Source organism: Mercurialis annua, linkage group LG2 (genome assembly GCF_937616625.2).
Source record: "Mercurialis annua linkage group LG2, ddMerAnnu1.2, whole genome shotgun sequence".
In the NCBI taxonomy this organism is placed as follows: domain Eukaryota; kingdom Viridiplantae; phylum Streptophyta; class Magnoliopsida; order Malpighiales; family Euphorbiaceae; genus Mercurialis; species Mercurialis annua.
This window is the reverse complement of record NC_065571.1, coordinates 4,242,708-4,270,627: the sequence shown is the minus strand read 5'-3', so window position 1 is coordinate 4,270,627 and position 27,920 is coordinate 4,242,708. Positions and strand designations below refer to the sequence as shown.

The window sequence follows — 27,920 nt, the reverse complement described above, 5'->3', positions numbered from 1 at the left end:
CCAAAATTAAAATACAAAAGTAAAATGGGCCAATAGTTTTTTATGACTCCACGACCGAGCCCATTTTAACTTGATTATTACAATAACAAAAAAGAAAAATTACAAAAAAAAAATCCAAAAAATGGGAAAAATTTACAAAAATACGTACTTTCCAAAAGTTTACGTTTGACACCTAAAAAGTTTATAAAAATACAAAATATGTTTTCATTTTTTTACGTAGTGTATCGAAAATGTATAAGAGATGTATTAATAATGTAAACAAATATGTATCAAACATGTATAAAAAATGTACCTTTTAATAGTAAAAAAATATGTAAATTATGTAAAATAAATCAGTTTTTAGGTGGAAGTAATTTTTTTAACTAAGTACGTATTTTTATAAATTAAATGGTTTTTGAAAGTATCTTTGTAGCTATCCCTAACAAAAAATAAAATAAAAGTCCACTCTGCCTTTCAAATGGTCGAAAAGATCAAATCAGGCTATCGTCATAATTTTAGACTAGGACATGCTCAAAATAGGCATTCTGCCTCATTTTACCACCTCCGGTCCACTAGGAAAACTATGCGTAGCGGCAGATGAGGAAGCTGATCCATAGGAAAGACCGTGAAGGATGTATGCCATACAATTTGAAAGGTTAAATTTAACAATGTGTATTAAAGTCCCAGTTACAACTTACAAATCCTGTTAAATCAAAGTTTAAATTTAAGATTTTGAAAATACAAGCCTATATTTGAATCACAAAAATGATTTAAGTTACTAATAACAAAAGCTATAACTCTAACATCTAACAACAAATTTTCATGTAACCATCTTCAGTTCCAACAACAAACAATCGTGAGAAGGGCAAAATACTCATAGTTGATAAGATTGACAAATTTTTCATTCCATGATCAGCTGCAAACAGTTTCTGGGGCACAATTTGCTGCTGCCCTTCCTGCCAATCACATACTTGTAATCAAAATTAGTTCATGCTTATGCAAGTTATGTGCTTAAAGAGAAGCTACTACTTAATTTAACTTACTTCTTTAGCAGATCTAGACAAAGTGGATAGGCCAATCTTATTTTTGGAAATTGAAATTACATCTTGTCCCCATATGGAAAAACAAGATATTCCATCTGTATGACCTTTGAACACCGTGGTGGGCTGCGTAGGCCAATTCCTGCACGATATTATTACACAATCAGATGGACCAGCGCTACTTTTATTCACAAATAGCACATCCAAAAGAAGGCTAGATCGAGCAATATATTGCCGAAGAACATTATGTATTTAAATAGTTCATGAAATTAGTTTGAGAAAATTAACACTAAACGAGTAGAGCTCCAAAGTTCTATGATTAAACTTTCAGCAAGTTAATTCGGGGCTCAAATTATCCTAAGAATTGAGGTGGAGATAAGTAATCAAACTCCAGAGTTCAGATGCATAATTTTCTGGAATACACTACCGAGCTTCCAGTAGACTGAAAGAAAAATAAAAACTAGAAAGAATGAAATTACCTTCTAAGGTCCCAAACCCGGAGAGTTCTATCAAAAGAACTGGAAACAAGCAAATGGTCCTCTGGTGCAGCCAACTACACATACAAAATGTAAGAACAAAAATTCTTATCAAATTCAAATCATTTTTTCACTAGGAATTTTAAGCATACCTTTGTCACGTATCCATCATGAGCCTTCCAAAAGGCAACAACATTTCCACTTCTGACATCAAATACTCTGCAATGACCAGAACTTAGTCCAGATGCAATCCACGATGGTGATGCAAAAGTTCCATCAGCTGGAGTTTTGTCAGATCCACATGAGGATATGGCAGAGACGAGAGAAGGAAAAGCAGATTCGATAGCTTCACCTCTCCACAGATGAAGCTTTCGACCCTGGGTAACATCAAGAAACCTGTATGCTTGAATGAAGTTTCAAAAATATTCAAATGCTTTAGAGTCAGATTCCAGTTCCATAATCAGCTTAAGATATTAATTAAATGGAACTGTATTCACCTGAGAGAACCATTTCCGGTGCCAGCTACAAGCATTTCAAGAGATTCTAAATGGTGCATACATGTGTACAAGCTCCCATCAAATGCACTAGACAGTAATCCAATTGATAATGTGTTGGAATTTAGCATATTGGAATGATCAAGATTAACCTTTGATGTAGAGGATGAAGGGCTTGCAGTATGTGAAGGCTCAGCTGATGCTTCAGCAAAAACAGATAGTACTTTCCCTGTTCTGCTATTCCAGACATGAATAGTTCCATCACAGGATGCTATCCTTTCACTGGATGATAATACACAAATGTCGTTTACCACCTAGCAGTTATATACACTATTAGAGTCATATCCATGGCACAAATTTACTAGTAAAAACACATTAGCTTCAGGAGGAGACAAATATCACTCAGAAACTGAAAGACCAGCAAATGTTAATTAGCATTCAAGGACCACTGAACTCAAGAAGTATGGCATTTAGAAAGAAAGGGAGGAGTCAGTATCTAAAAGGGAGTACGAAATGATATCATTCGTGTTCTTGTACTTAAAGACCAATGCCTTCTGCAGACAGAATGCAGCATAAATGCACCCAGACCTTGCATGACCGAATTATTTCAAAAAGGAGAATCTGTGGGTGTGGGTGTTTGTTTGTTGTAAGCATTACTGCGTGTACTGCTAAAGAACGCATATGAATCATTGTGTGCTTGGATGGCTTAGTTTACTATATGAAGCCAACAATTTAAGGACAAAATAAGAAAAGATACAAACCTCCTCATGACCATAATAGCCAGATATACAGTTAATTTTTGAGAGTTCCCACTTCTGAACAGTTCCTTTGGACCCTGGGCCAATTCCTGCAGTGAAAACCATACACTCATCTTGGCTAACAGCTAAAGATCTTAATGCTCCATGATGTGCACGGATTGAATATAATATAGATGCTCTAATCTTCCAGGGAAGTTCATCTTTCGCACTCCCAACACGCGCAAGGAAATCAGGCCCATCCCAGCTGCCAGCTGGACTAGGAAACCAAAACCAGGGTTCGCGCTTTGAAGGATTTGAGGCTGCTAAATGACTTCCCACTGAATTCTCATGGATGTCATCAAACTGTCTCTGCAGTATCAAATTTTTGGCACCTCTGATTCCTTGTGATTGCGGAATCGACCAGCCAACACCATTAAGCAATAGCTTAGCAGGATTGTAGTTAGATGTTGAGGTCTGATTGAAAGGAGGCCTTTTTGCAGTAATATTTTCAGCTCCACTCCGAGATGGCTCTCCTGAATGTTCCCACTGAATCATACCAAGTTAAGATGCATGGATCAAGACATATGTGCATGTGCAACAATATTGACATACAGACAAGAATAAACCAATTATCCCGACGGTAGAAGCATAAGCACCATACCTTCCAATTATGACATCGTAGAAGAAATTGCTCGAGAAGCAACCATGTGGTACAACACTGACGAAGTTTCTCAATCCCAAGAAGAGATGTAAAAGAAGGATACAGAAGCAACCTATACAAAAAAAAAATTAAGAAAAAAACAAAGATACATGATGGCTATTAGATACGAATATATTTGTCCAAGGAATTTTGGATCAAATTGGATTTTTGCAAGGCCATAATTAATATGAGTAGCACTCACACAAGATCCATGCGGCTTTCAATTTGAGCCTCCCCATTTACTTTGGATTTAGAAATGCTGAAGTTTTTGTTGAAATAACCAGAGTCGTATGCTTTCTCCTGTGAGAAAGCAAGCTCATCAAATAGGTCTTTGAGTTGTGGCAGAACATGTAATGCTGTTAATTCTGGTCCAATTCGCTGACAAAGTGCCATGAGAGTTGTAGCAGCAACCTAAGGAAAAAAAGGATTGTATTGCTCAAATCAAACTTAGCAAAAGAATAAATAGCTGGCATGGGGCCAAGTACTAATTTTGATAGGATAGTTTTATACAAAGAGGGACTGGTTTTAACATATGACTTGATCCAAATTAAATTGTACTGGAAAAAGTTAACAATCAAGACAAGTCATATCAACAATTTTAGTTGGTAAATAATTCCAAGGCATATTAAATAGGAAGAAGTATGCTACAACAGTCTGTATAAATTTTAAAAAAATAACAACAACTACATGATTAAGGGTACAAGATAGAAATTTTAGACTACCTGAAGTACTGGAATTTCCCAGTTGGTCTGCTTAAGGATGGTAACGTGTAAACAACTCTTATCCTGAATGATCAAAGATGCACTGTTATTTTTTTGAGTTTCTGACCAGGTCTTCACTAAGAACATAAACACAATGTCTGAAGATAAAGAGCAATATCCATACTTCAATCAGTTCCTTTACAACCACCTCCCTTGGCAAGAATACAATTAGACCATCTATTGTGCTTAAGCAGTCCATAAAGGTTAATGCACTCCAACTCTGAGAAGGCTCCGGCGTATCCATAAACGAGATGTTGACACAAGAACGAACAACTTGTTTGAGCAGGGGTAGCATCTGTCTAATAATAAAGCCCTCGCCTAAGAGACCACCTGAAATATGAAAGCAGTAAGGTAGTTTAGTAAAGCGAACATTTCAATTTTGTAAAGGACGCTAGTCCCACCAATTAATGAACTGAAAATACCAATTCTAACCAGCACATCAATTCCATCAGGACAGAGTCCTTTCCCAAAGCAGTGAATTAAAGGCAAGATTGTCTGAATCAAGAGCAAAAAACACTGTTAAATTATAGCAAAAATTAATTTTAAACAATCAGGTGTAGTCTCTTTTGCGTGCATAATATATTGATCATACAATTAAATAACCTGATTGACTGTGATAGGTACACCGAGCTCTTCACTAGTACCAATCAGCAGAACAGAAGCAACAGCAGCAGAACTCTTATGAGGAGCAACGTACAAATTTGCAATAACTAAGGGATGTAATGTTTCCAAATATGCTTGTTTACCCATGAGATTCCAAATCTCTTGCACAAATGAACCTTGGAGAAGTAAAACCTTCAAATGTGAATAACCTGTAGTCTGAAATAAATGCATCAATCAGTAACAAGTAAACCAATGTTTCTTCCATACATATATCAATTGAATTCATAACTAGCCTGAAGAATCTTCTGGATAGCTGGCAAGACTAATGTCTTCACTGCCTTTGGTGTCAAACATTTAATAAACTCTTTCAGCAGAACATAAGCCCATTCAGCTTCAATTTCAAACTGAGGGTTTACTACAAGAGGTAAACAAAAAGGGACACACATTTCAGCTGCAAAGGCACCCATTGCTTTCAGGGCTCCTTGTTTAGCAAAATTCGCAGCATATTGAAGATGAGATCCATTATTTGCTAGAAGCTGAAGTGGTGCAATAAACAAGTAGGATGACTTAATCGTTGTGGGAAAATAAGGTGATTCTAGAACACATTTCGCCGATGGTCTCCTAATTATTTACCAGGAAAGAATAAGTAAAAGAAAAAAACAATTTCAGACATAAAAGTAAACTAAAAAAAGAAAGAAAAATGAGCTCAAATCAAGCAAGAATTTAAGAAATAAATAATTTTTCAATTATAAATATCACAATAAGCACAACTGGAAGAAGTAAGAACCTTCTCCAATCCTTTTGGATGCAAGCTTCAACTAGAACTTTAGCATGAGGAGGAAGTTCCAGCATAGATTCTGGTAAAATACCACTTTCCTCGTATGTAGCTAATGAGATTGATTCGAAAAGTGGCCTCTTCAAATAAAGTTCTGCCAAGATACAACCAACAGAAAACATGTCCTTCGCGAGATCTTCAGGAGAGTTACCTAAGCTTGAGGACTTTTGATTCCAAAGAAGTAACTCTTGGTATCCCATGGAACCTTCAACATCCACCTCCATATGCTCAAGAAGATAATTTAAATTAATATCAGATGGAAATCCATATCTTTTAATGATTTCTAGAGGCTTAAAGATGCCTTTATCACTACTCTTAGCTGCTGTTTCTTCAACGGGAAATATATCATTTACAAGATTTTTTGGATTACAGCTATACTGAGGACTCAAATTACCAGCATGCTCAGAAAATGCAGATGCGTCTTCTAGTTTTTCTAAATAAGTAGCTTCATTGAGAAGAGGTGTTTTATTCTCTACTTCATTTATCAAGCATTTGTCCATCGAAGATGATTTGGCCCCACATAGTTTCTTACTTACAGAAACTAGACGTGCAGGATGTGGTCGAGTAAAGAGTTGGCGGCGTCCTGCTGATAGTGGTATCGTGGGCTCTGATGAAGGCAGCATAACATTCTTTGCAGCCACGGCAGCCTGCCCAGACATCTTGTAGCCAAAGGTAATATCAATCCAGTGATGAATTTGACTTGAGACACGATCACTTTCTAAGGCATCTCGATGCAACTGAATAAACTCCTCTGGACTACCTGCCCATAATGGTACTGCCAGATCTGTCATGCCAGCATTCATAGAATAAAAAATTTGAGGATCACAATAGAACTCAGGGATGCACTCATCAGGAGTCCACTGGTACAATCTTAACATACTGGATGGATATTCATTAGGTTCATAGACTGAACGAACAGCCAGACGAAGAACACTTAATGGTAACCTCCTAGCTTTATAGCTGCAGACAGCTAGCTCAGAAAGGCATTCATCTGATACATGATGTGGCCTTTCAGACGTTGAGTAGGTGAAGTCCAACTGTTCATCACCTTTTGCTAACCGCCATTTGCTTTTGCTCAAGTCCCTCCACCCGGAATCAGAATTCTCATCTGGTTTTGTGCTAAAGTCTATTACCCACGGCATTACAGTATGAAATGTGTGATCTCCCCACCTTCTACCAGCCAATTTATTTAAGACGAGTAAATACTCAAAATTACTTAGCTCTCCTTTCCACCACATATAAAATTGGGAATGCCAATCCATTGACAATGAAAGCTTCAAATCTCTGTAGAGCCCTTGAGAAGAGCACCCGTCCAAGCCACAACAGGTTCTTGCAAAGGCAGCAGGATGTTTGCTTTCACCTTCCCTTGAACTTAAACTAGATCCTGATTTTGGCTCGTCATATATGCGCAGCCAGGACCAGCATAAATCAGTTAGCATTATATTAGATGGACGTATCTTACCATGGTGAACCCCTAAACCATGTAAGAAAGCAATGGCAGAAAGCAGCTGATACACCACAAATCTTATATGCCACTCGGACTTTAAAGCATTTGGGCAAAAATATAGAATACTTTCTAAAGTATATGGAGTTCTTGGAATTACAGAATAAATATTCCCGGATGTTCTGAGGTATCCAAGAACAGGAACTATATTAGGGTGCCTAAGGAAACCAGGAATGCTATGTTCGTCAAAATATGGTATCCCAAGTAGACGAAGAAAATTTACACTGTCTCGTCCTGAAGCTTTTCCTTGGATCAGGAGATTAAGCGAGTGCATCACATTATCTTCCAGAAACCCAGACAAATAGTTAGAGGCAATCTTTTTGAGGACATTATAGGAACAAACATCAAACTGAGCAAGCGGTGCCAATGCACTAATTACACGGGAGCATGAAAAGCTCTTAGAATAAGCACAAGTAGACCTTTCAGATCCAACAAAATCTACAGATGCTTTTGAATTGGCATTTAGCAGATGTAAAGACTGGTGTGGTGGGGATTGTGGTTTAGTTGCAACAGTAACTGAATTAGCATCAATCCCATGGCTGTCATTGTCTTCATTATTTTGCTTAATATATTCATCACTGCCAAATAAATAATGGCATTCAGAGAAGCTAGCATTAACATATACTCTTGATACATAAGCCATCGATATTGCAAAAACTACGGGATGCTTTGTTAAAAACAAACAGTTATTCACTAGAAAAAGATATTTGCACAAAAAAGATAGATAATCAAAGCTTATACTTGTAATGCTAGGCATTAGTATAATAACCTTAAACAGTGAGGTCAATTAATCTGAGTTAACATGAATTATAACATAAAAGCTTCTAAAAAGAAAAAAACAACTCACACGCATTTAGCCAAACAATCGTATTGGTGAGTCGGCAACTGCTCCAGTATGAAGTGAGAAGCTGAAGTAGTGGACTCTCCTCCTCCTCCTCCGCCTACTCCATTAGAATTAGAAACCTGCTCCAGTTTCAAACACAAAAAAAGTTAATTAAAACAAAATTGTGCTTATAATAAGATAGAGAGGAGGTAAAGAGATACCTGAACAACAGCGGAGGAGCCTAAGGGAAGAGCGGAATCAGATATGCCATAACAGAAGAGCAGTTGCTCCGAGAAATCGGATTCAATTCGGCGTCGGAGACAATCGAAGCACGTCTGCTGCTGCTCCGTCATCGCCATCGTCATCGTCAAACATCAATTGAGTGTTGCATACTCTTCATCTCTACCAATTCTCATAAATATTTTTGATCGTTTAGGTGATACGAAATTCTTGAACAGGCTGCTTTTGTTTCTCTGTTAGACTAAACGCACCGTTTCATACCTCAACTCGAAAAACAAAAGAGTAGAAGTACAAAACGACCACTGATTATTTCTGGAGGGAACGACAATCACCCTTCAATTAAGAAAACGGTACATATTAACCCATTTAACCCAAACAATTAATATTCGTATAGAATTAAATTTGTGACTAATTATTTTTTATATTTTGCTATGAGAACAAATTGGTAAACGTTTCGTGTTTTATATCCCTGTAATATTCTGTATTTCAAAAATAATTATATGTACAATAGATATATTTTATTCAATTACATATAAAATTAATATTAAAGAGAATATAACAATTAATCAATGTACTCTATTTCTTATTATTAGTTTACACACAATTTTTATAATTATCTATTTTATTTGTGTATTTTATAATTAATTTTAATAGAATATTTGAATTATAATAGATTTAATTATTTTTCATTAACATGAAAATTATATAAAAATTAAAATTTATTTATATTTAATCTATCCAAATTTACTTGAAGAAGATGAAAGAAATTTCAATTTGAGGAGAACCAGTTCCATTATCACATTTACCATTAATTACTATGCTATCAAAAAACTAGACTATAAATCAAAGATCACAATCTTTTCAAGTTATAATTTACATAAACGGTTATCGTTCATTTAATCTATATCATTCATAAAAAAAATGAATGATACTTATCAATTAATTAATCTGTATATTTTTAATTTATATCATTTATTTTTTTTATAAAAATGGTGTAGATAAAGTGAAAATAATCTCTCATGATCATTAGAATTTGAGAGAATTTTAATTCAGATTATAATTATTAATTTATTATCATTTTTTTTATGATAGGAGAATGGCCAAAGTCAAAAACGTAGCAGGAAATTTAGGTCCTTCTGCACATGCGAGCCCTGCAAGATCATCAGTTGTACATCTGCTAATATCCATCGGCATGGTCTCGTACTGAACAAATTTCAATTATAAGACAACACTTTTCATTTATTTTTGTAAATATGTCTAATTAAATGATCAAGATTGTTTCTATCAAAAAAAATGATCAAGATTATGAATATAAAAAAATATTATAGTATAAAGTTTTATGGTTAATTTAATAGCTCCTTTCAATATTTTCTCAATTCCATCCATGAGTTTAAGGACCTAACTTGATAAAATTAATAATATAAGGATCCAAATTAAAATCAATATTGATGAACCTGGGTTTTGCATAGCACCATTTTTCTCCTTATTAAACCCAAAGCAAAGATCAACCAACGCTACCACAGTAAATCCGGCAGCTCATATCGTCTCCTCTAGTAAGTATTCTGTTATGATTTCCTTTTGATTCACTGTTTTATCATTTTTTTCTTTACAATCTCTTCTAATCGTAGGACATTTATGTTCGTGTTTTCCCCCTTTTTCTTACATCATATGCATATGTAATTCTTTCAATTGAAATTGAAATTGAAATTGAAATTGAAATTGGAATTGAAATTAAAATTAAAATGGAGATGTTAATAATTTCAATTCTTGTAGGAATTCAACAATAGAGACTAGAGATGGCAGTTGCGACCAGTATAAAGAAATGGGTGGTGCTGTATCCTGTTTACATAAACTCCAAGAAGACAATTGCGGAGGGAAGGCGAATTTGCACGACGAAAGCATGCGAAAATCCGACTTGTCTTGAGATTGGTGATTGCTGCAGCCATTTCAAACTCCCTTATGCTATTGAGGTTTAAATCTGCGACGGCTTTGCTTGGATTTAAATTACATAGTTGCTATGAAGTTCCAAATGATTTATTTTATATGTTGTCTTCCATAGATTGACAAAGCGTATCCACGCGATTTCATGCAAATAGGGAGAGTGAGAGTTTTGCTGAAAAGGGAAGACGGAACTTTGTGCAATCCTGCCATTGCTACCAGTGAGTATAGTTTCTTGTTTTTAAAGGTTTTAATCTGAAAATGTAGTTAAAAGTTGTGAAGAGTTTGATAGTCGAGTGTTGCCCAGACTTTAGTTTTTTGCTGTGTGCACTAAAGTAGTTATATCTTAGGACAACTGAGTAGTGGTAGATATGCCCTAGAATTTTGAGAGGTGCTGAGAGCATCAATGTATTAAAGGTTTTGTGGGATAAGTGTGCTACTGAACTGTGATGTGGGTGTTTCTCCTTTTGGTTTAGTTTTTGTATTTAAATTGGATTTTCTCATCGGATAATAGGGAGTAGTTCAAATCAAAATATGCGAATTAAGTGAGTTCGCCTTTAATAGTGAATCAAGCCAGTTCCTTCTGCGAGGTGGGTTTGTAGTCTTACTTTTTTTGGCTCAGGTCTAAACTTGGACTATAAACTATAAAGCATTGTCTTTTTGATAATTATCTTCTGAAATTGCTAACTGTGGAAATACTTGGAATTAGAAGTACAAATGTTGCCTTGTTCGTGTCTCATCATCTTCCTTAGTAGGATAGACTGCAATGACTTGTTTACTTTCTGTTAGATTCCTTCTCAATGAAATTTCATTACTCCCTAGTCCCTTGTGCTAAGAAGAAAATCTTTATCGATGAATTGTGTTTTCTTCTGTTTCTCGCTGTCTTGCAAGGGACATTAGTTATTTGTTGTGATGGCAACTTGGTTTGTGATTCCTGTTGAGCTTTAGACGTATCAGACTCAAGACCTTTTCACAACACAGATAAAATTGACGCTTCGTCTGGGAATGCTGAAGGCAACTATAGGCTCTAAACTCCTATTTAGTCTAAAAATACCCAGGAAATTTAGAAAGAACGAAGAGAAAACCTTCTTTAAAGTTTTATTTATCAATCCGAATTGCCTTATTGAAGTTCTGCCTCGAAAATTGCCGCATTGCCTTATTATCAGCTGCCCTTTGATATATTCTGAAAGGTAATTTTAGAGACATTTAGTTTCTCTATGTAAAAGTGCTCATTCTAGCCTATATGAAACTACTCGGATTTGAATTTTGATGAAATCCATGTCTATTTCAAGGGATAAACTGCTCAAGGGCATGAAGTTCATAATTTATGCTATTTATTTGTCATGATAGATTGTTCCAGGAATTTACACATTTTCTTTTTGGCCTTTCTTTCTTTTGGTTTAGCGACTCTAACCCTACCAACTCACAGTAGTATCAGCCATTGTTATGGAAAAACAAAGCATTAGCCATTCTTACTTCTGCTTTAGAGAGTATGCTCTTGTCACTTGCTATTTTCTCTGCATTTATTCATCCTTTGACTATCTTGCAGGAAAACAGCTAATGCTTCATGTTGCCGAGTTGGTGCCTCGGCATCCTGGGAGGACTAAGAAGCAGGAACCTGCATCCACATCAAATGCTGGAACGTCCAAGTCCGGAAAAGGTGGGAAAAAGAAGAGATGATAGGTCTAATATTCCGAATGCATTTGAACATTTTCTCGGCTGCTTAGCAAAGGCTTTCCTTGTAATAGATTTTTATCAGTGAATTTGAGTTCTGCTGATATTGCCTTTTACATTTATATACACATTGCAGATTTTATTCCCTTCTATTTTAGATACATTGTTTGCATCCGCTTATAACAAGAAACAAATATCGTTTGTAGTTTTAGCGAACAAGAGACAAACTTGGTGCTCTGGATCTTGCAAGTAATTATGATAATTGAGAAAAATAATAATGGTGAAATTGAGACCTGAGCTGGTTAGATAATATTGATCCCATTTCTAAGCTGTTATGACCTCCAATCATAATCCAAGTTTCAATCGCTTTCTTTTTAAACCGGTGTTAGAAAATGCTAGAAACAGTAATCAGAAATATAAGTCAAATCTATTGTTCAAAATCTAAATTTTCAATTCATAAAGTCATAATTTGTATTGTAATGAAAAATACACTTAACCGTTTCTCAACTAATCTTCATGATTAAAAATAAAATTCCATTACTTCAATTTTGAATATTTAAGAAATCTAGCCAGTAGAGTGGTTATGCAAAAATAGACAACCTAGAGAGTGAGGAAGAAGAAGAAAGGGTATAAAAAGCAAACAAATGAGACGTAAAAAGAAATTACTACAAGAGAGAGAGAGAGCAGTCAAAGCATAATCTTTAAGCTCATTAGTGAAATTGTCTACACATACAATTCACAATCTATGAAGAATAACTGAACCTAATTCTACGGTTAATAGGCGGTTTTTTATGCATAAGACAATATTATCTTGGACTCCATCACCTATGACAGCATCTACACATTATTAGCGGCAAAAGAAGGCTAATAATGCTCGCGATGCAGCTTGCACCAGAATTAATCCACCTGGACTGCTCCAGTTTAGTTATGGTTAAATTAATCCCAGTGCGCCATCCTAATCCGGCTTCTTCAAGTTCAAGCAATTATCTGTTGCTTGGCTAAACAGCTCCTGGACCTGCTTCAATTCTTTCTCTAGCACCACAAGAAAAAACAATATCAAGAAGAACAGATAATGGAGGGTAAACGTAAAAATGCTCAAAGATACCAGAATATTCAGAGCACATATCATTACACTTTCTGCATATTGTCGGGTAAATAACACATCAGCCTACAGTAACAGAAATTTCTAAATGAGAAACACCATTCGATGCATCATTTATGTCCAATCTCCAATGGCAGTGACACACATGAATACGAAGTCTATGCATAGGTACCAACAACTGGAGTCTGATAAAAGAATTCCTTGTTTTGTAGTAATTACTAGTTCCTTCTCTTAATGCACCACTATCGTAAATGCTGATATGAAGTTCGATCACATTTAAAGGAGAGGGAGATATCTATGGAATATACAAACAGTAATAAAAGATAACAACAAGCTATGGAGAATCCACCTGCAGCTTCCAATTGTCTTTGGAGTTCCTGCCCTACAACATCATTTTCAGCCTGAAAATTAGATCATAAGCAAACCATTAAAATCTACGCTGATCCCGAATTTGGCGCAGCTCTTACGCAAGTCCATACCTGCAATTCTGTAATCCGTTTTAGTTGAGCTTCCTCACCTCCCTCCGCCAACGGAAGCGCAGCCACCAAAGCATCAAACTACAACAAAAAACACATGCAGTTAGTTAATAATAGTTGTACAATACAAAAAAAAACTCATTGATTTCAGATGAATTAAACAATCTAATCAAATGAAATCAAAATTGAGACCTGCTTAGCAGCCTTGACAAGAGCGGCACTCATTAATTTAGGCTGCTCAGCGATATCTTGGGGAAGAGTAGAAGTCGGCGGTTCAGGTTGAGGGTAATTCGGAGAGAGCCGCACCGGCGGCGCATCTCTTTGCAGCGTCCCTATCGTATTAAACGTAAGAGATGCAATCGTATCCACTTGCTCTTGTAATTGTGAGATTATATCCATCTTTAAACCTAATTTTGAACTCAAATTTCTTATATATCAGAAAAAAATTCCATAATCAAATTCAAAATCCAACTAAGCAGAGGAGATAAAGTAAGAAACTTACAAGAAAGTTTGCTACTGCATTTCTTCGTTCAGTCGCCTGCAATTTTAGAGCTGAGAAACTGATTATATATAGCCTAGACCGAAACAACGCCGTTTTATGCTTACTTGAAACTTCAACGAGTGAAAAGACACGTGTACCCTTTTCTGTTAACAGGGAGATGTAATCAATGAACGAAGATCAGTATTAATCAATCAAAACATTGACTAGCTTGAATACAATGGGGGCATCATCGACGGAGGCGTACGGTGAACCATGGTACTGGGACAATAGATACGCAAATGAATCAGGACCGTTCGATTGGTACCAAAAGTATCCATCGTTGGCTCCTCTCATCAATCTCTACATCCCTCGTCATCACCGTCCTCGAATCATCATCGTCGGATGCGGAAATTCCGGTTACTTTCTTTCTCAGATCCCTCTTTTTCTATTATTTTAACTTTGCTTTGTTTGTGATTGTTTAAAAATGTGATTGCAGCATTTAGCGACGGAATGGCGGAGGACGGATATGAAGAAATGGTGAACATTGATATATCTTCTGTGGTTATTGAAGCTATGCAGAAGAAGTATTCTAACCGTCCTCAATTAAAATGTATTTGAAGAATGTTGCCCAACGCTTATACCGTTTATGATATTGTTGTTACTTGTGTTTTAATTTACTGAATTGATGTGTAGATATTCAAATGGATGTTCGAGATATGAGCGGTTTTCAGACGGCTTCGTTTGATGCTGTTATTGATAAAGGTTAATGTTTACTCTTTAGTTACTTAATTGATGCGGTGCGCGGAAAATTAATTTGTTTCTTAATGGTTGTAATTTCTGCAGGAACTCTAGACTCTATTTTGGTAAGTCTTTAATTGTGTTGCTTATAGTGTTGTTTATGTTTAATTCGAATATGTATTTACTGCGATTTTTTTTACTATAGTGTGGAAATACTTCGCGTCAAAATGCTACGCTTATGCTTAAAGAAGTTTGGAGGTAAGATATAATGTAGACTATAAACAACGCTATTCCGGTTGTTTTGTAGTTTTATTTTCTGTTTTTTCTTCTTGATCTTGTTCACCATATATTGAAGCAGTTGATGCCACACTATAGGGTCCTCAAGGATAAAGGAGTATACATTCTGGTAAATAACAATTGTTTTTTCTGGCTTTTAGTTGTACACTATCAAATCGTGATACGTTCTTGCCTTATTTGCTTTCATTCCTTTGACTGACTTTGCTGATATGGCAGGTTACTTATGGAGCTCCACTTTATCGCTTGCGCCTGTTGAAAGAGTCGTTCTCATGGAGGATTACGCTTCATGTCATAGGTTCATTTACTTCTTGCTTCTTCTCGGATGTTTAAAACTGTAATCAAATCTAGAAAGAGATTTCCTTCTCTTTTTCATCCCTTCGCAAAGATCTGGTCGAATCTTATGTGTTTATAACATCTTTTGTTGTGGGTAAGCTGAACACTTGAGGAGTGTAAAAAGAAAAAAGCCATAGAACATTGTCGTTTTGGTTTTTTGATAGAGCAGCAATGTTCACTGCCACTTAAACTTGACACTGACAGAGCGCCTTCCAAAAATTTCCAAATTAATGGATTTGTTATTTATGTTACTTAGAATTTCTAAGAATTTCCAAATGAATGGATTTGTTATTTACATGTCTTACAAATTCCTAATGCGGTATGATCTTTCTATTGGTGAAAACTATATAATGCATCAGTTTTCCTGCATTCATCATTATATGGCAGACCAATGAGATGCTTTGGTTTAATGACGAACTTTGTTTGATTTTCTTTGTGGACACTAAACGGAAGCAAGTATGGACTTGTACTGCTCTTGATCTTGCGGCTGTTAATGTGCAGAAAAGCTTTTGTCAGGGGGAGACTGTCAATATCCAGTGTGGGAATTGACAAATCCCGTTCCACTCGATGACGATGGAAGCTCGGTGGAAGCAGCTCTTGGAAAGAACCCCGATGTTCATTATATTTATATTTGTGTTAAGGTCAGCAAAATCTACTTCCACGCTTTTAACTTACTTGAAACTTTGAAACCTTTGCATGACAAATAAAGTCATTCTTGTCCTGTGTCCTTAGGATGAATCATTGAAGGCAGAGCAAAAGCATGAAGGAGAAATCTAATGAGAAATACTAAAATGACAGAGATTTTTCATTAAGGAGGTGCTAGTGCATTAAGCTATGTGCACCGGGAGATATGGACCAGCCTTTTGCGTGTAGCTTCTCTTTAGTGTTGCATGTGAATTATTGAACATGTTATGTCGGTACATTAGAAATTTAGATGCTGTCTGGTAGTCTGCATCGTGATTAGTCATGAAAATATTTTAGTCTTGAACTCGATTTCTTAATGGGTTTGTAATTAAACAATTTGTGCATGATAAAGAAAAAGTTGTTTGCACAATAATTATGGACTTGAGCGGCAATTTGCCCCTCAACTTACAAGCAATTGTCAATTAGCACATTTTATTTTAATTTTATGATCAATTTAGTCTTGCCGACGTAAGAAACCATGACATAAGTGTCTGGAATTGATTTCATTATGGCTTTACGGAGAATCTGTAGCTGCTAAGGAAGAGAGTCAAGTCGTAACGAATTGTTATCTGAGGTGAGCAACATGTGTCTAATCAAGTTTAAAAATAGGATAAATTGATAAAAATAAAAAGCTAAATTTAAAATTAAATAGATCATAAATTTAAAATTTGTATTAATTGATGATCGTTTGCAAGTTAAGGTAGCAATTTGCCACTTTATGTCCAATAATTATGTATCTCCATTTGTACGCGCCAAGCACGATTATTGTTTGGTGGAAAAGGTTAAAAGAATCTGTAACACAGTGTATGTTAGGCTCTTACCAACTTGTTTGACTGACGACCCAGATTATCACAGTCATACCACTATCTTAATCCAACGGTCTATATTGAAGCGTATCATCTACATCACTTCACACGATCATTACCCCACTCTTCATCCTCTTTAACCGTTGACGCCGCTATGGAGTCTCTCTCTTTGTCTTCTCTGAAAATTCCTGTTAACGTTTTACATACTTTTCCTCCTCCTTTTATGGCGGCTTAATCCCTAGTTTTCCCCTAACTAGAAAAAGAAACTCAAATTTTCTATGTCTATAGTAAACAAAAATGGATCCAACTGCTCAATCAGTTCTTGCAGCCGCCGCTAGTTTCTTCTTCATCACGCTTCTATTCGCTTTCATTTGTCTCATTTGCAAATCCTCCAAACCGTTCCGGCCAAGCAACAATCACCGCCGCCACCACCACCGGACACGGACGGTGCCTAATCCTCAGCCTTCCTCTATAATCGTCGATGAGAGCGCTACGTTCGACCCCTGTATCAATCGGATCTCCATGGATGAGCTCAAGATCGCTACCAATAACTTCTCCCCCGACCTCATCATCGGCGACGGCAGCTTCGGTTTTGTTTACCGAGCTACACTCTCCGACGGCGTCACTGTCGCCATCAAGAAGCTTGACCCCAACGCCTTCCAAGGCTTCCGGGAATTTCGAGCTGAGATGGAAACCCTAGGTAAGCTACGTCACCCGAATATAGTTCAAATCCTCGGCTACTGCGCTTCAGGTCCTGACAGAGTCTTGATTTATGAGTATATTGAGAAAGGTAACCTCGACCAGTGGCTACACGACATGTCGTCGATTAACGAACATTCAACTAAATTACCGTTATCTTGGGAGACTCGGGTTAAAGTTGTGTTAGGTGTAGCCAAGGGTCTAGCCTATTTGCACCAGCTGGACACTCCAATCATTCATAGAGATATTAAAGCTAGTAATGTTTTACTAGATATGGATTTTGAAGCCCATATTGCGGATTTCGGGCTCGCTCGTGCAATGGACGGGTCGCATTCCCACGTTTCAACGCAAGTCGCCGGCACCATGGGGTACATGCCGCCGGAGTACAAGGATGGGGTGACTATAGCGACCATGAAGGCGGATGTGTATAGTTTTGGGGTACTAATGATTGAAATAGCGACCGGAGAAAGGCCCAATTTGCCTGTTGTTGTAGATGGTAAGGAGGTAGTGTTGATTGTGTGGGCTAGAAAAATGTTGAAGCAAAGGAGACATATGGAGATATTGGATTCAAAAATTTGGAAGGAAGGATTAGATGAAGAAAATGTGAGAAAGTATTTTAGCATTGCTTCTATGTGTAGTGATGAAATAGGAGTTGATAGGCCATTGATGAGTCAAGTTGTTGAGTTACTCAATGAGCTTTGTTTACAAAAGATAGATATAAAATTAGTTTAGGCAAATTCTCGTATGATGTATATTGTTTGCTTTATCTTGAAATGGCTGCTTCTCTTTCTTTTAATTTAGTACCTTTCAGATATTTTTCTTTTCCGTTTGTTGCTCATCAATAGTCAGTTCGGTTCCTGAACCGTCGCTCGCTCTATAATCATAGATTATAAATATATATTTTTAAATCAAGTTATATATAAATTTTTCAGTCTAGGGTGGGTTACAACTGATAAGTTATTAATATAACAATTGAAATATTACTGTTTATTTGCAATGACCTTTTTATATTAAAAACAACATTGATATAATTGATGTCTAATCAAATTATTGAAGCTTAAGTTGTAGACATTATATATATTTATAGCTATGGATAACATTAAATATGATAAAAGAAATTGGTCGTTCAATGTTAGTTGGATTATGTGTATTTTATAAACATTAAAAAAAGACCATATCATCATCTATTTAGTAAGTATCAAATAAAATATGTATTTACTATGGATTTTATCGAATAATTTTTCCATATCGTAATAACTATTAAACAAATCTAGATTTTCAATTTATATGAATTATTTATTTTATTTTTGAATTTCTCATTATAATAAATTATTATTTTTTAAAATTTTAAATCTCATAATAATTTAACTTTAATTACACAAAATTTTGTATGAATTTCAACTCTGACAAACTACCTATATTATTTTATTATTTAAAAAGTTGTAAAAATGATTATTATGTAAAATTAAGTATTAAAAGTTAAAATTAATTAAAATTAGAATTTTAAAAGGAAAAGGGATTGGGGGGAGGGGCGAGTCGGGGAGAGAGGGAGAATTCACTTCTTATATAACTCGTGTGAATCATCTAAAGGTTGAGGACGAACATTCTACCTTTGATCGATGAAACTATTTTTGATACTGGCTTCTTTCAGTCTTAAAGGCAATCTAGAGGCTAAACTTGATTTTATTAGTTGACAATTTATATAAATTATTTGTTTTGATGAAAAAAATATTTTATTTTTAAAATCATTATTTCTAAAAAAATAAATATAATTATAAATTTATCTAAATTAAAATTGTAAATAGTAAACTAATTAACAATACATATACAATTTACAAATTATTCATTCTACTTTTTTAATTTGATATTATACAAATTATATCTCTAAATTCTAAATTATAATTTTGGAATAACATGGGAAAAATACAGAATTAGTTGTATGACGTAATAATGCACATAAAAAATTATCTCTTCTAAAAAATATATAAAAATAATATATGTAATAGTATAAAAATGAGCAAATTTGGGAAAAAAGACCCCGATAATTAGAGAAAAAAAAAACCACGTAAGATATTCCAAGTCCTGGATTCATGTGGACACAACCCTATCAGACATTGACTTTTGATACACATTTCTATTAGTTAAATTCAAGGTTTGTTTCTCCCTCCCTTACTTCTCTCCTTTCAGTTACTTTTTTTTTCTTCTTCTTCCTCTGTTATTAGGGTTTTCAATTCTCCAAAAATTTCTACATTCTATTTTTTTGTTTCATTTCTTCATCTTCATTTACGTTTATATAATCAGAATTGCTTCGTCTTCTTCTGTTATATTGCAGGCAGGTTTTTAAAATTTTTCTGAAAGTTCAAGAAAACGTTGCAGGTTTTTAGCTGATGAAAATTTAGGGTTTATTTGTTACTGATGGCTGATAGTAGACGATACCTTTCCAATCAACCTCTTGGTTAGTATATTTTCGTGTATTTTGTATACTATCATTGATGCCTTTATTTTTGCATTTTGTAATCAAGAACTGTATAATTTTTGAACACATAACATACTGTATTCATTTACGAATAAATTCGTATTGGTTAGTATATTTTCGAGTATGAGACATTTGTTTTTGTTTTCTATCATTAATTGCGTTACTTTTGCATTTTGTAATTAAGAATTGATTACTTTTTTTAACACTATGTTCTTTATAAAAGAATTCGTTGGTTCTTATCTTTTCGTATATGAGACATTTGTTTTATGTAATTAAATTGATTTCTTTACTTTTGTATTGTATAATTTTTTGAACGCATAATAATGCAACATACTGTATTACTTTCATAGGAATTCTATAAAATTTTACAGAATTTGTTTGGAGAAAATATATAAGGCTCTCTCCGTTTTTTGTTTCCTTTTGCCTCTAAATTGTATTTTGGATAATTTAGGATGCTTAATTTTACATTTTCTTTGATGCACTTGCTTTGCTAAAAAGGATTCCGTTGAATTAAATATCTCCTTTAAACACGTGTACTAATTTTTTGGTAGTTTAGTTTTTACTTCATTCATTCTTTGAAGTTTAAATGGTATTTATCATCCATGGCCGTAAGTATCAAACATTTGAATTTGTTCGAAATTTTGACAGACTTACAGCAGATATTAGAGGAAGCCAAATGCCGATGGCTTCGGCCTAACGAAATCCTGGAAATACTAAGCAACTATCAAAGGTTTATGCTAACTCCAGAGCAACCTGTTAGGCCTCCAGGTTTTCCTTTTCTTCTTCTGCAACTGTATATCTTTTGCTAAAGTAGGGATTGGAGCATGATAGTTTCAAGCTCAAGCCACTAATTAGAAATATTATTATCATCCCTTGCAATAGCTTTTAGGCGCTGAATTTTGTTTCCAACACTTGGTAGAGCATAAATAGATTAGATTTTGCCAGCTAAAAGTTAGGCATTACTTATTCTTTGATAAAGAAAAAAGAGAATTCTTAAATTTAGTTGGTTATTCTGTGATCACATATCATTAGTTGGTTACTGTTCTTCTTACAGAGATGCAGATTAAACTTTATCTGTTGGTACATGCAAACTGTAACTAAATTATATTTGTCTTTCAGCTGGTTCTTTGTTCCTGTTTGATAGAAAAAAACTGCGATATTTTCGCAAAGATGGCCACCAATGGAGGAAGAAAACTGACGGAAAAACTGTCAAAGAAGCTCATGAAAAGTTGAAGGTGTGCAGTTCACTTTATTATTTGTAAGTTCGTCTTTTTTTTTGGGCTTAGTCCTAAGTCCTAACTGCTGTATAACAGGAGTCTTCTTGGCATTATTTCCCACTCTTTGGCTTTGGCCATCTGTCTTTAGGTCCATTTCTTGTGTTGCAAATTTGCTTATTCTTTTTTTCGTAATGCTTGATACTAAAACATTTAGTGGACATTTTAAATCATTGCGACATCCCAACTTGATCCTGCGTGATCACCCATCAGTCATCTGCTACTAGGAATTCCAGGGACTGCAGTGCAATATGTGTTGCATGTAAGCCTATAACTCATGGAATATATTGGCTTATTCCACTTTTTAAAAAGTCTCACTGTCTAATAGAGTCTACTGTTAACTATAAACTAAGCATATGTGTTAAAAGTTACACATAGATTGGTTCAAGAAAATGTGGAAGAAAGAATGATGGTGATAATGCTATTACAAATTTAGGAAGTGATGTTTTTTTTCTGCCTCGTCAAAATCTGACACTCTTGTTTCCATCTATAGCTTTAGCAGGCATTCATCTGATCCATAGCTTTCTTTAGATTTAAAAGTAACAAATAAATATTTCCTACTCTTGAAAATGGTTTATTAACTTTTATTAACATGCAAGGGTTGATTTGGAGCGAATGAGAATATGGGCCTCAAATAAGTTGACTTAGGTTTCAATTATACAGTGGTTTTACGGAAAGTTATGTGTAAAGAAAATGCTGCGATTTAAACTACATTAATCACCTTACAATCATCATTGAGGCTACTTGAGAAGGATTAACCTTAACATAGTGTCGGCACAGTAATGATTACCATCTTTATGTTTGTTCCCATGTAATTACTGGTATGTAGTTTAAGATAGTGCATGCAATCTTTACTATGATAATCTCATTTTGGTAATTGTCTGATTTCTTATTGGTTTGGTAGGCTGGTAGTGTGGATGTTCTTCATTGTTACTATGCCCATGGAGAGGATAACGAAAACTTTCAGCGACGTTCTTATTGGATGCTTGATGGGTGAGTGTCATGGTCAATTTTTCTGATTTTATAAGTTCAATTTTGCTTGGATCTGCTCATGTTGTTTCAATTGTGATAGCCAGCCTTGAAAATATGGGATTTTTTTATGGACAAGCATTTCGTGATTGCACGGTCTATTTTTCAAGTATTGACTATTTTCTTTTGTAACTTTAACATTTTCATGTTTAATTTCTCCCTTTTCAGGAATTTAGAGCATATTGTTCTCGTGCACTATAGAGATGTAAAGGAGGTATTTCTTTACACTAACCATTGTTTTTTATGTACCCCCATGTGTATTTATTTATTGTATATAGCTTTTGTGTGTGAATAATCTGAGATAATGTTCTTCAACAAAGATCTTTTATACCCTTTTCCTTCTTTTTTTTTTGTGCTTTGTGCATAACCTTTCTAGCAAATCTGCTGTTTGTACCCAGGACTTGTGAAGTACAATACCACACTACTACAATATGCCACAATTTCTTGGATTGTAAACTTGTTTCTGATGCAGGGATACAGATCCGGTGGATCTCATTTGCTATCAAATCCAAGTGCTCGGATTGATAGCTCTCAAGCCAGTTCTGCCCCTTCCTTTGCACAAACAGCCTCACCTGCTTTTACAGCTCAGACATCTTACATATCAAGCCCAAACAGAATAGATTGGAACAGCCAAACATTATCCTCAGAGTTTGAGGATGTGCATTCTAGGGATAATCAAGGAGCCACTTGTCCCTTTGAACCTATCCATGGTTCCTTGTCTGGTGGTGCTTCTTTACTTGGAACTGAAGTAGATGGTAAGGCACATTGCAGGGTGTCGATGATTATTTTATTTTTACTCCAGATATTTTGCATTTTATTTGTAGTTGGTGTAGTTGATTACATCCAAACTAAAAGTGTGTGGCTTATCAGCGTATTGATATTTGTTTCAGCTGCAAAATTCTAATAATTTTATTCTTCTGTAAATTTTGGTTTTTGAGCAACTTATATCTTATAGTATCCTAGAGTTGACAGCAGTTTGTCCCTTTTTGGCCCTCTGAGCCACTCTTTTCCTGTTTCTTTTGATGTGGACTCCATATTTCACATTATAATTTTTAGGTTATAATTTAAGATAATTTCATTGTTTATACATGTAGGCTTGTATCTGTTGCCTCTTAATTGATGTGTTTTTTTGATCAATTTTAGGATCTTACATATGTTCACTGAGATTTTGTTGCTTCAGGATTTTCTATGTCATCAAGGAGTCCTGGATTATGGCCTACTGGATCTAAGATTGGTCAAAGCACCGGGTCTTCTGTATGTAATGAAACTCCTATCTCTAGCAAAAATGTGGTTCGCATGCAGGATCAGAAACTGTGTGTTGGGGAACATAGCAGACCTGACTTTCTTGCTCATAAGTTAACAGATTCCAGCTTAGATAGTGATTGTCCGGATACTATGACTGTTGAGTGTAGATTGATATCTGAAATAGATGATCAAGCAGTGGCAGAAGTTCCTCAGAGATCAATTCAGGTGTGCTGTTTGATATCTACAGATCATCTTTCTTTAAGAATATTTATCTTTGAAACTGTGATTCTTAATTGATTTGCTGCTCATTTACGTGTTTCCTGTAACTAAATATAAAAAGCATACTAATGGTATGGGTAGGTTTAAATTGAGGTGGATTATTAACCTTAAATCGAGATTCAATTTGCTGGCAGGAGCATTGATTTCAACTTGATTCCTTCCCAATTTCTTAATTGTTCTGGCTTTCAACAGGCTGATTTGCTTGGCCAACCGAAAAGTGGTCGCGTAAATGATAGTGGATTAGGAGAGTTAAAGAAACTTGATAGTTTTGGGAGATGGATGGTTAAAGAGATTGGTGGTGATTGTGATGATTCATTCATGGCGTCAGACTCTGGCAATTACTGCTGGACCCCACTGGACGCTGAGAATGAAGACAAGGAAGTTTCCAGTTTATCACACCACATGCAGTTAGAGATTGAATCATTGGGTCCTTCACTTTCTCAGGAACAGTTATTTAGCATTCGTGATTTTTCACCAGACTGGGGTTATTCTGGTATTGAAACAAAGGTGTGTGACCTCCTGGGGCTTTTGTTTCCTCTCTGATCGGGATAGATTAATTTCTTAGTATATACTTAAGATTTCAATTTATGGATTTATAATCTCAGTTGTGCTTTCTTTTTTCCTTCTGTTTTGTCTATTAGGTTCTAATTGTTGGTACTTTTTTGGGAAGCAAGAAGTTTTCTAGTGACAGCAAATGGGGCTGTATGTTTGGTGAAATTGAAGTTTCTGCTGATGTTCTGACATATAATGTTATCAGATGTCAAGCCCCTTTACATACTTCTGGGAGAGTTCCATTCTACATCACCTGCCGGAATAGGCTAGCATGCAGTGAGGTGAGGGAATTTGAATATCGTGAAACTCCTTCAAATATGGCTTCTCTGTTTGTAAGAAGTATAGAACAGGAGGAACTGCAGTTACAAGTGCGTCTAGCAAAGTTGTTACATTTGGGCCCTGAGAGAAAATGGTTGAACTGCTCCATTGAGGACTGCAACGGATGTAAGATCAAAAGGGCAAGGATAAGATACAGTTGTATGCCTTCTGAAGGCAATTGCTCCAATTATAGAGATGAATTGATCAAACATTTGCTAATGGACAGGCTTTGTGAGTGGCTGGTCTATAAATTTCACGAAGGAGGTTTAGGATCAAATATGGTGGATGCCGATGGCCTAGGAGTGATACATTTGGCTGCTAGCCTTGGCTATGACTGGGCCATGGGCCTCATAGTTGCTGCCGGTATCAATCCCAATTTCAGGGATGCACAAGGAAGAACAGCACTTCACTGGGCATCATATTTTGGGAGGTCAGACTGATACCTTGAGTTTTCTTCTTTTTGTTGTTCTTGTTCATGTTAAAACAATTTCAGTTGTTTGGTTTGTGAGATCATTTTGATGTGACAGTTAGAGTATTATCTTACAATAGCAAGTTTATATTTCTTCTAGCTTCTCTGAACACTTTGTTTGATATTATTATTGAATTATTTGAATGTCTATAAGGTTTTATTATAATGTATATTGAAAATTACCATTTTATTTGTATATATGATCCCTTTAGAGAAGAGACTGTCATTGCACTTGTTAGACTGGGAGTGGATCCAACTGCTGTCGATGATCCCACCCCATCATTTCCTGGAGGAAGAATTGCAGCCGACTTAGCTTCAACCCAAGGGCATAAAGGAATAGCTGGATATTTGGCTGAAGCATTTTTAACTAGGCACCTATCATCATTAAATATCAAAGAAAATGCAGAGGATAATGTTAATGCAACTATTGCAGCTGAAAAGGCGACTGAAATCACAGAAACTTTAGTTGCCCTTCATTCAAATGAGGTTGTAGGAGATGAGCGTTCTTTGAAGGGATCTCTTGCTGCTGTTCGGAAATCAGCTCTTGCAGCAGCTCTTATACGAGCAGCCTACCGATCACAGTCCTCCCAGTATAGCCAATTGTCTTATAGAAGTGACGAGTGTGAAGTTCTACGTGACCTGGCTACCCTTGGTTCTTTCAACAAGGATCGAAGGAGGAGTCATTTTGAAGATTATTTGCACTTTGCAGCCCTAAAGATCCAGAAAAAGTTTCGTGGCTGGAAGGGAAGAAAAGAATTCTTGAAGAAACGCAATCGAATAGTAAAAATTCAGGTACTGATGTATATATGGTGCTTTTTCAGCCATTTTATTTCGACTGAGTTTCAAAAATGTGTCTATTTGTATTGGTGAAATCACACATTCTCAAGCAATTTATAGTTAGTTGATCTATTCCTGAGCTGTTCTTGTATTTCATGCTTGCTATGACAGTTCCATTATTGCATTTTTTCTTTCTCATTTCCTTCCTAATATTCTCTTATTCTCTTTTTCCCTTCTGACATCAACTGCTCGGTCATGTCAGGCTCATGTGAGAGGACGTCAAGTGCGGAAGCAGTACAAGAAAGTTATTTGGTCTGTTAGTATTCTTGAGAAGGCAATACTTCGTTGGAGACGCAGAGGATCTGGTTTGCGAGGATTTTGTGCAGAGAAGACAGTTGGAAATGCTAAAAAAGAAACTGGCAGAACTGATGAATTCGAGTTTCTGAGAATTAGCCGCGAACAGAAGTCTGCTGGAGTTGAAAAAGCTCTAGAAACAGTCCAGTCAATGGTTTGTGATCCTGCAGCAAGAGACCAATACATGAGACTAGTCACAATATTCGAGAAATTCAAGGTAATATTATAATTCTTGCAGCATCAAAACTAAATATTAGCTGGAAAAAAGTTGTGGAATTAGCTGTCGTTTTATGATTTTTATAGCAAATCTAGTTTCTGGTAGGATAAATCAGTGTTCTAAAAACTCAACTGCGGTTTAATCACCGCTTGAACTGCTTGAATAAAAATAAATATATATATAATTTATAAGACTTGGAATAATAAAACTATTAATAACTAGACATTATATACGGATGATAATTGGATTAGGATCTTCTTAAGTTCTAATGAACATGAGGTCAAGTTCATTTAATCTACACCATTCCTAAAAAAATGAATGATATAGATCAATGTAATTTAGTTTAATTTATACACTTTTAATCTACGCCATACATTTTTTACAAATGGTGTAGATATGATCTCTCATCATTAGAACTTGAGAGAATCCTAATTCATTGGTTGGTATGGCTTTTTCAGTTGAAACTGGTTGAATCACATTTTTGGTTTTAAAGAGAAATCCGCTGGCCTCTGATTTGCGGTTGAACCGGCTGATCCGATCCGGTTCAGTTCTTAAAACATTGGATACAATAATGAGGTTTTGTATGCCACTTTCGAGTTTTCCCACCATCACTATTTTCTTTTCTCAATCCACACGCTGATTTTTATTCTTGTTTGATGCGATGTACTGTTTAAGAAATCACTGATATCTTGTGTTTGACAGATCAAGGATAAAGAAAGTAGAATATTAAAGCAAGATTAAAGCTGACAATGGATAATAACAGTGGAAGGTTCGCTTGCTAATTAATAGCTGATCAATGGTCTAACAAATTAATGTCTACTGCTAGAATCACGCCGCTGCATAGCAAGTACATAGGGGGTAACCAATCTGATAACTACCATCTAACGCCTTTTCAAGAATTTTGAGTTTGTGCCAAAATGTAGGCGTGAACTGGGCGAAATTGATTAAAAAGGTTTTGTTGTACATGTCATTTTTCTTTATAAATACTAGTCAATACTTAGCTTGTGTAGAGAGGTATAGCTGAAAATGAATCCACCTCAAGAATCAGAACTGAATGTCATTTTTCTTTATAAATACTAGTCAATACTTAGCTTTTTGCTTTACCCTGCATATTACATTTTCTGTTCATACAAGACCTATAAAAAATTAACTTTGCAATTCATACAAGTCCAGTAAAAAATTCAAGTGGAAATGGTGATGACTGGTTCTTGTCAATGGGATGAATTGATCAATTAATTATTTTAGGCGTGGAAATAAAGTTAGTTAGTTCTGCTTAAAATTTGTGAGGTAAATAAAATTAAAAAAAATATTTGTTTTAAACCAAACCATATTGACTTTATAAGGATTTAAAAAGTTCAAAAAAATAGCAGATTTTTTTTTTTTTGGTTCTGTTTTTATTAGAACTTACTGGTTCTCTTTTTTACTTCTAAAATCAAACTAACTGATCTGAGAATGAATTTTTATAATATCTAATCAAATCGAACTAAAGTTGTCGGTTTGGTTATTCAGT

At 35.3% G+C, this 27,920-nt stretch overlaps 6 protein-coding genes across 8 annotated transcripts; 4 read left to right on the top strand and 2 right to left on the bottom strand.

Moving 5' to 3' along the window:
- Nucleotides 1-616: 616 nt before the first annotated feature.
- LOC126667141 (protein GFS12) lies at nucleotides 617-8,453 on the bottom strand. 2 transcript variants are annotated; one of them, XM_050360105.2, is made up of 16 exons: nucleotides 8,174-8,449; nucleotides 7,977-8,092; nucleotides 5,578-7,707; nucleotides 5,084-5,411; nucleotides 4,791-5,006; nucleotides 4,610-4,682; nucleotides 4,312-4,517; nucleotides 4,149-4,211; nucleotides 3,629-3,837; nucleotides 3,388-3,499; nucleotides 2,751-3,272; nucleotides 1,993-2,303; nucleotides 1,648-1,891; nucleotides 1,499-1,572; nucleotides 1,023-1,161; nucleotides 617-935 (listed from the first exon to the last, which is right to left on the bottom strand). In XM_050360105.2, exons 1-16 carry the CDS (start codon nucleotides 8,315-8,317, stop codon nucleotides 786-788), a joined length of 5,037 nt encoding a protein of 1,678 aa, XP_050216062.1. In that variant the 5' UTR covers nucleotides 8,318-8,449; the 3' UTR covers nucleotides 617-785. The 2 variants fall into 2 exon arrangements, with proteins under 2 accessions (XP_050216062.1, XP_050216063.1); XM_050360106.2 differs by lacking the exons at nucleotides 617-935; nucleotides 1,023-1,161; nucleotides 1,499-1,572 and having other exon boundaries at nucleotides 1,750-1,898; nucleotides 8,174-8,453.
- Nucleotides 8,454-9,634: 1,181 nt separating this feature from the next.
- LOC126667142 (signal recognition particle 19 kDa protein) lies at nucleotides 9,635-11,956 on the top strand. Its single transcript, XM_050360107.2, has 4 exons — nucleotides 9,635-9,745; nucleotides 9,966-10,162; nucleotides 10,252-10,351; nucleotides 11,680-11,956. The coding sequence occupies exons 2-4, from the start codon at nucleotides 9,989-9,991 to the stop codon at nucleotides 11,808-11,810; spliced, it is 405 nt and encodes a 134-aa protein (XP_050216064.1). The 5' UTR covers nucleotides 9,635-9,745; nucleotides 9,966-9,988; the 3' UTR covers nucleotides 11,811-11,956.
- A 530-nt stretch (nucleotides 11,957-12,486) lies between these two features.
- On the bottom strand, nucleotides 12,487-13,991 carry LOC126667939 (mediator of RNA polymerase II transcription subunit 21). Its single transcript, XM_050361092.2, has 5 exons — nucleotides 13,885-13,991; nucleotides 13,575-13,789; nucleotides 13,386-13,463; nucleotides 13,256-13,307; nucleotides 12,487-12,836 (listed from the first exon to the last, which is right to left on the bottom strand). Exons 2-5 carry the CDS (start codon nucleotides 13,779-13,781, stop codon nucleotides 12,760-12,762), a joined length of 414 nt encoding a protein of 137 aa, XP_050217049.1. The 5' UTR covers nucleotides 13,782-13,789; nucleotides 13,885-13,991; the 3' UTR covers nucleotides 12,487-12,759.
- A 16-nt stretch (nucleotides 13,992-14,007) lies between these two features.
- LOC126667938 (uncharacterized) lies at nucleotides 14,008-16,330 on the top strand. Its single transcript, XM_050361090.2, has 9 exons — nucleotides 14,008-14,279; nucleotides 14,360-14,473; nucleotides 14,557-14,625; nucleotides 14,707-14,726; nucleotides 14,807-14,859; nucleotides 14,977-15,007; nucleotides 15,115-15,193; nucleotides 15,733-15,872; nucleotides 15,964-16,330. Exons 1-9 carry the CDS (start codon nucleotides 14,102-14,104, stop codon nucleotides 16,006-16,008), a joined length of 729 nt encoding a protein of 242 aa, XP_050217047.1. The 5' UTR covers nucleotides 14,008-14,101; the 3' UTR covers nucleotides 16,009-16,330.
- Nucleotides 16,331-16,627: 297 nt separating this feature from the next.
- LOC126667937 (putative serine/threonine-protein kinase) lies at nucleotides 16,628-18,216 on the top strand. Its single transcript, XM_050361089.2, has one exon. The coding sequence runs from the start codon at nucleotides 17,019-17,021 to the stop codon at nucleotides 18,150-18,152; it is 1,134 nt and encodes a 377-aa protein (XP_050217046.1). The 5' UTR covers nucleotides 16,628-17,018; the 3' UTR covers nucleotides 18,153-18,216.
- Nucleotides 18,217-19,553: 1,337 nt separating this feature from the next.
- Nucleotides 19,554-27,513, top strand: LOC126668056 (calmodulin-binding transcription activator 3-like). 2 transcript variants are annotated; one of them, XM_050361272.2, is made up of 13 exons: nucleotides 19,554-19,572; nucleotides 19,753-19,875; nucleotides 20,545-20,664; nucleotides 21,016-21,131; nucleotides 22,075-22,163; nucleotides 22,368-22,413; nucleotides 22,672-22,954; nucleotides 23,380-23,669; nucleotides 23,916-24,230; nucleotides 24,365-25,023; nucleotides 25,275-25,854; nucleotides 26,102-26,410; nucleotides 27,113-27,513. In XM_050361272.2, the coding sequence occupies exons 2-13, from the start codon at nucleotides 19,836-19,838 to the stop codon at nucleotides 27,149-27,151; spliced, it is 2,886 nt and encodes a 961-aa protein (XP_050217229.1). In that variant the 5' UTR covers nucleotides 19,554-19,572; nucleotides 19,753-19,835; the 3' UTR covers nucleotides 27,152-27,513. The 2 variants fall into 2 exon arrangements, 1 of the variants encoding a protein (XP_050217229.1); XR_007638334.2 differs by lacking the exon at nucleotides 19,554-19,572 and adding an exon at nucleotides 26,869-26,986 and having other exon boundaries at nucleotides 19,603-19,875.
- Nucleotides 27,514-27,920: the final 407 nt, after the last annotated feature.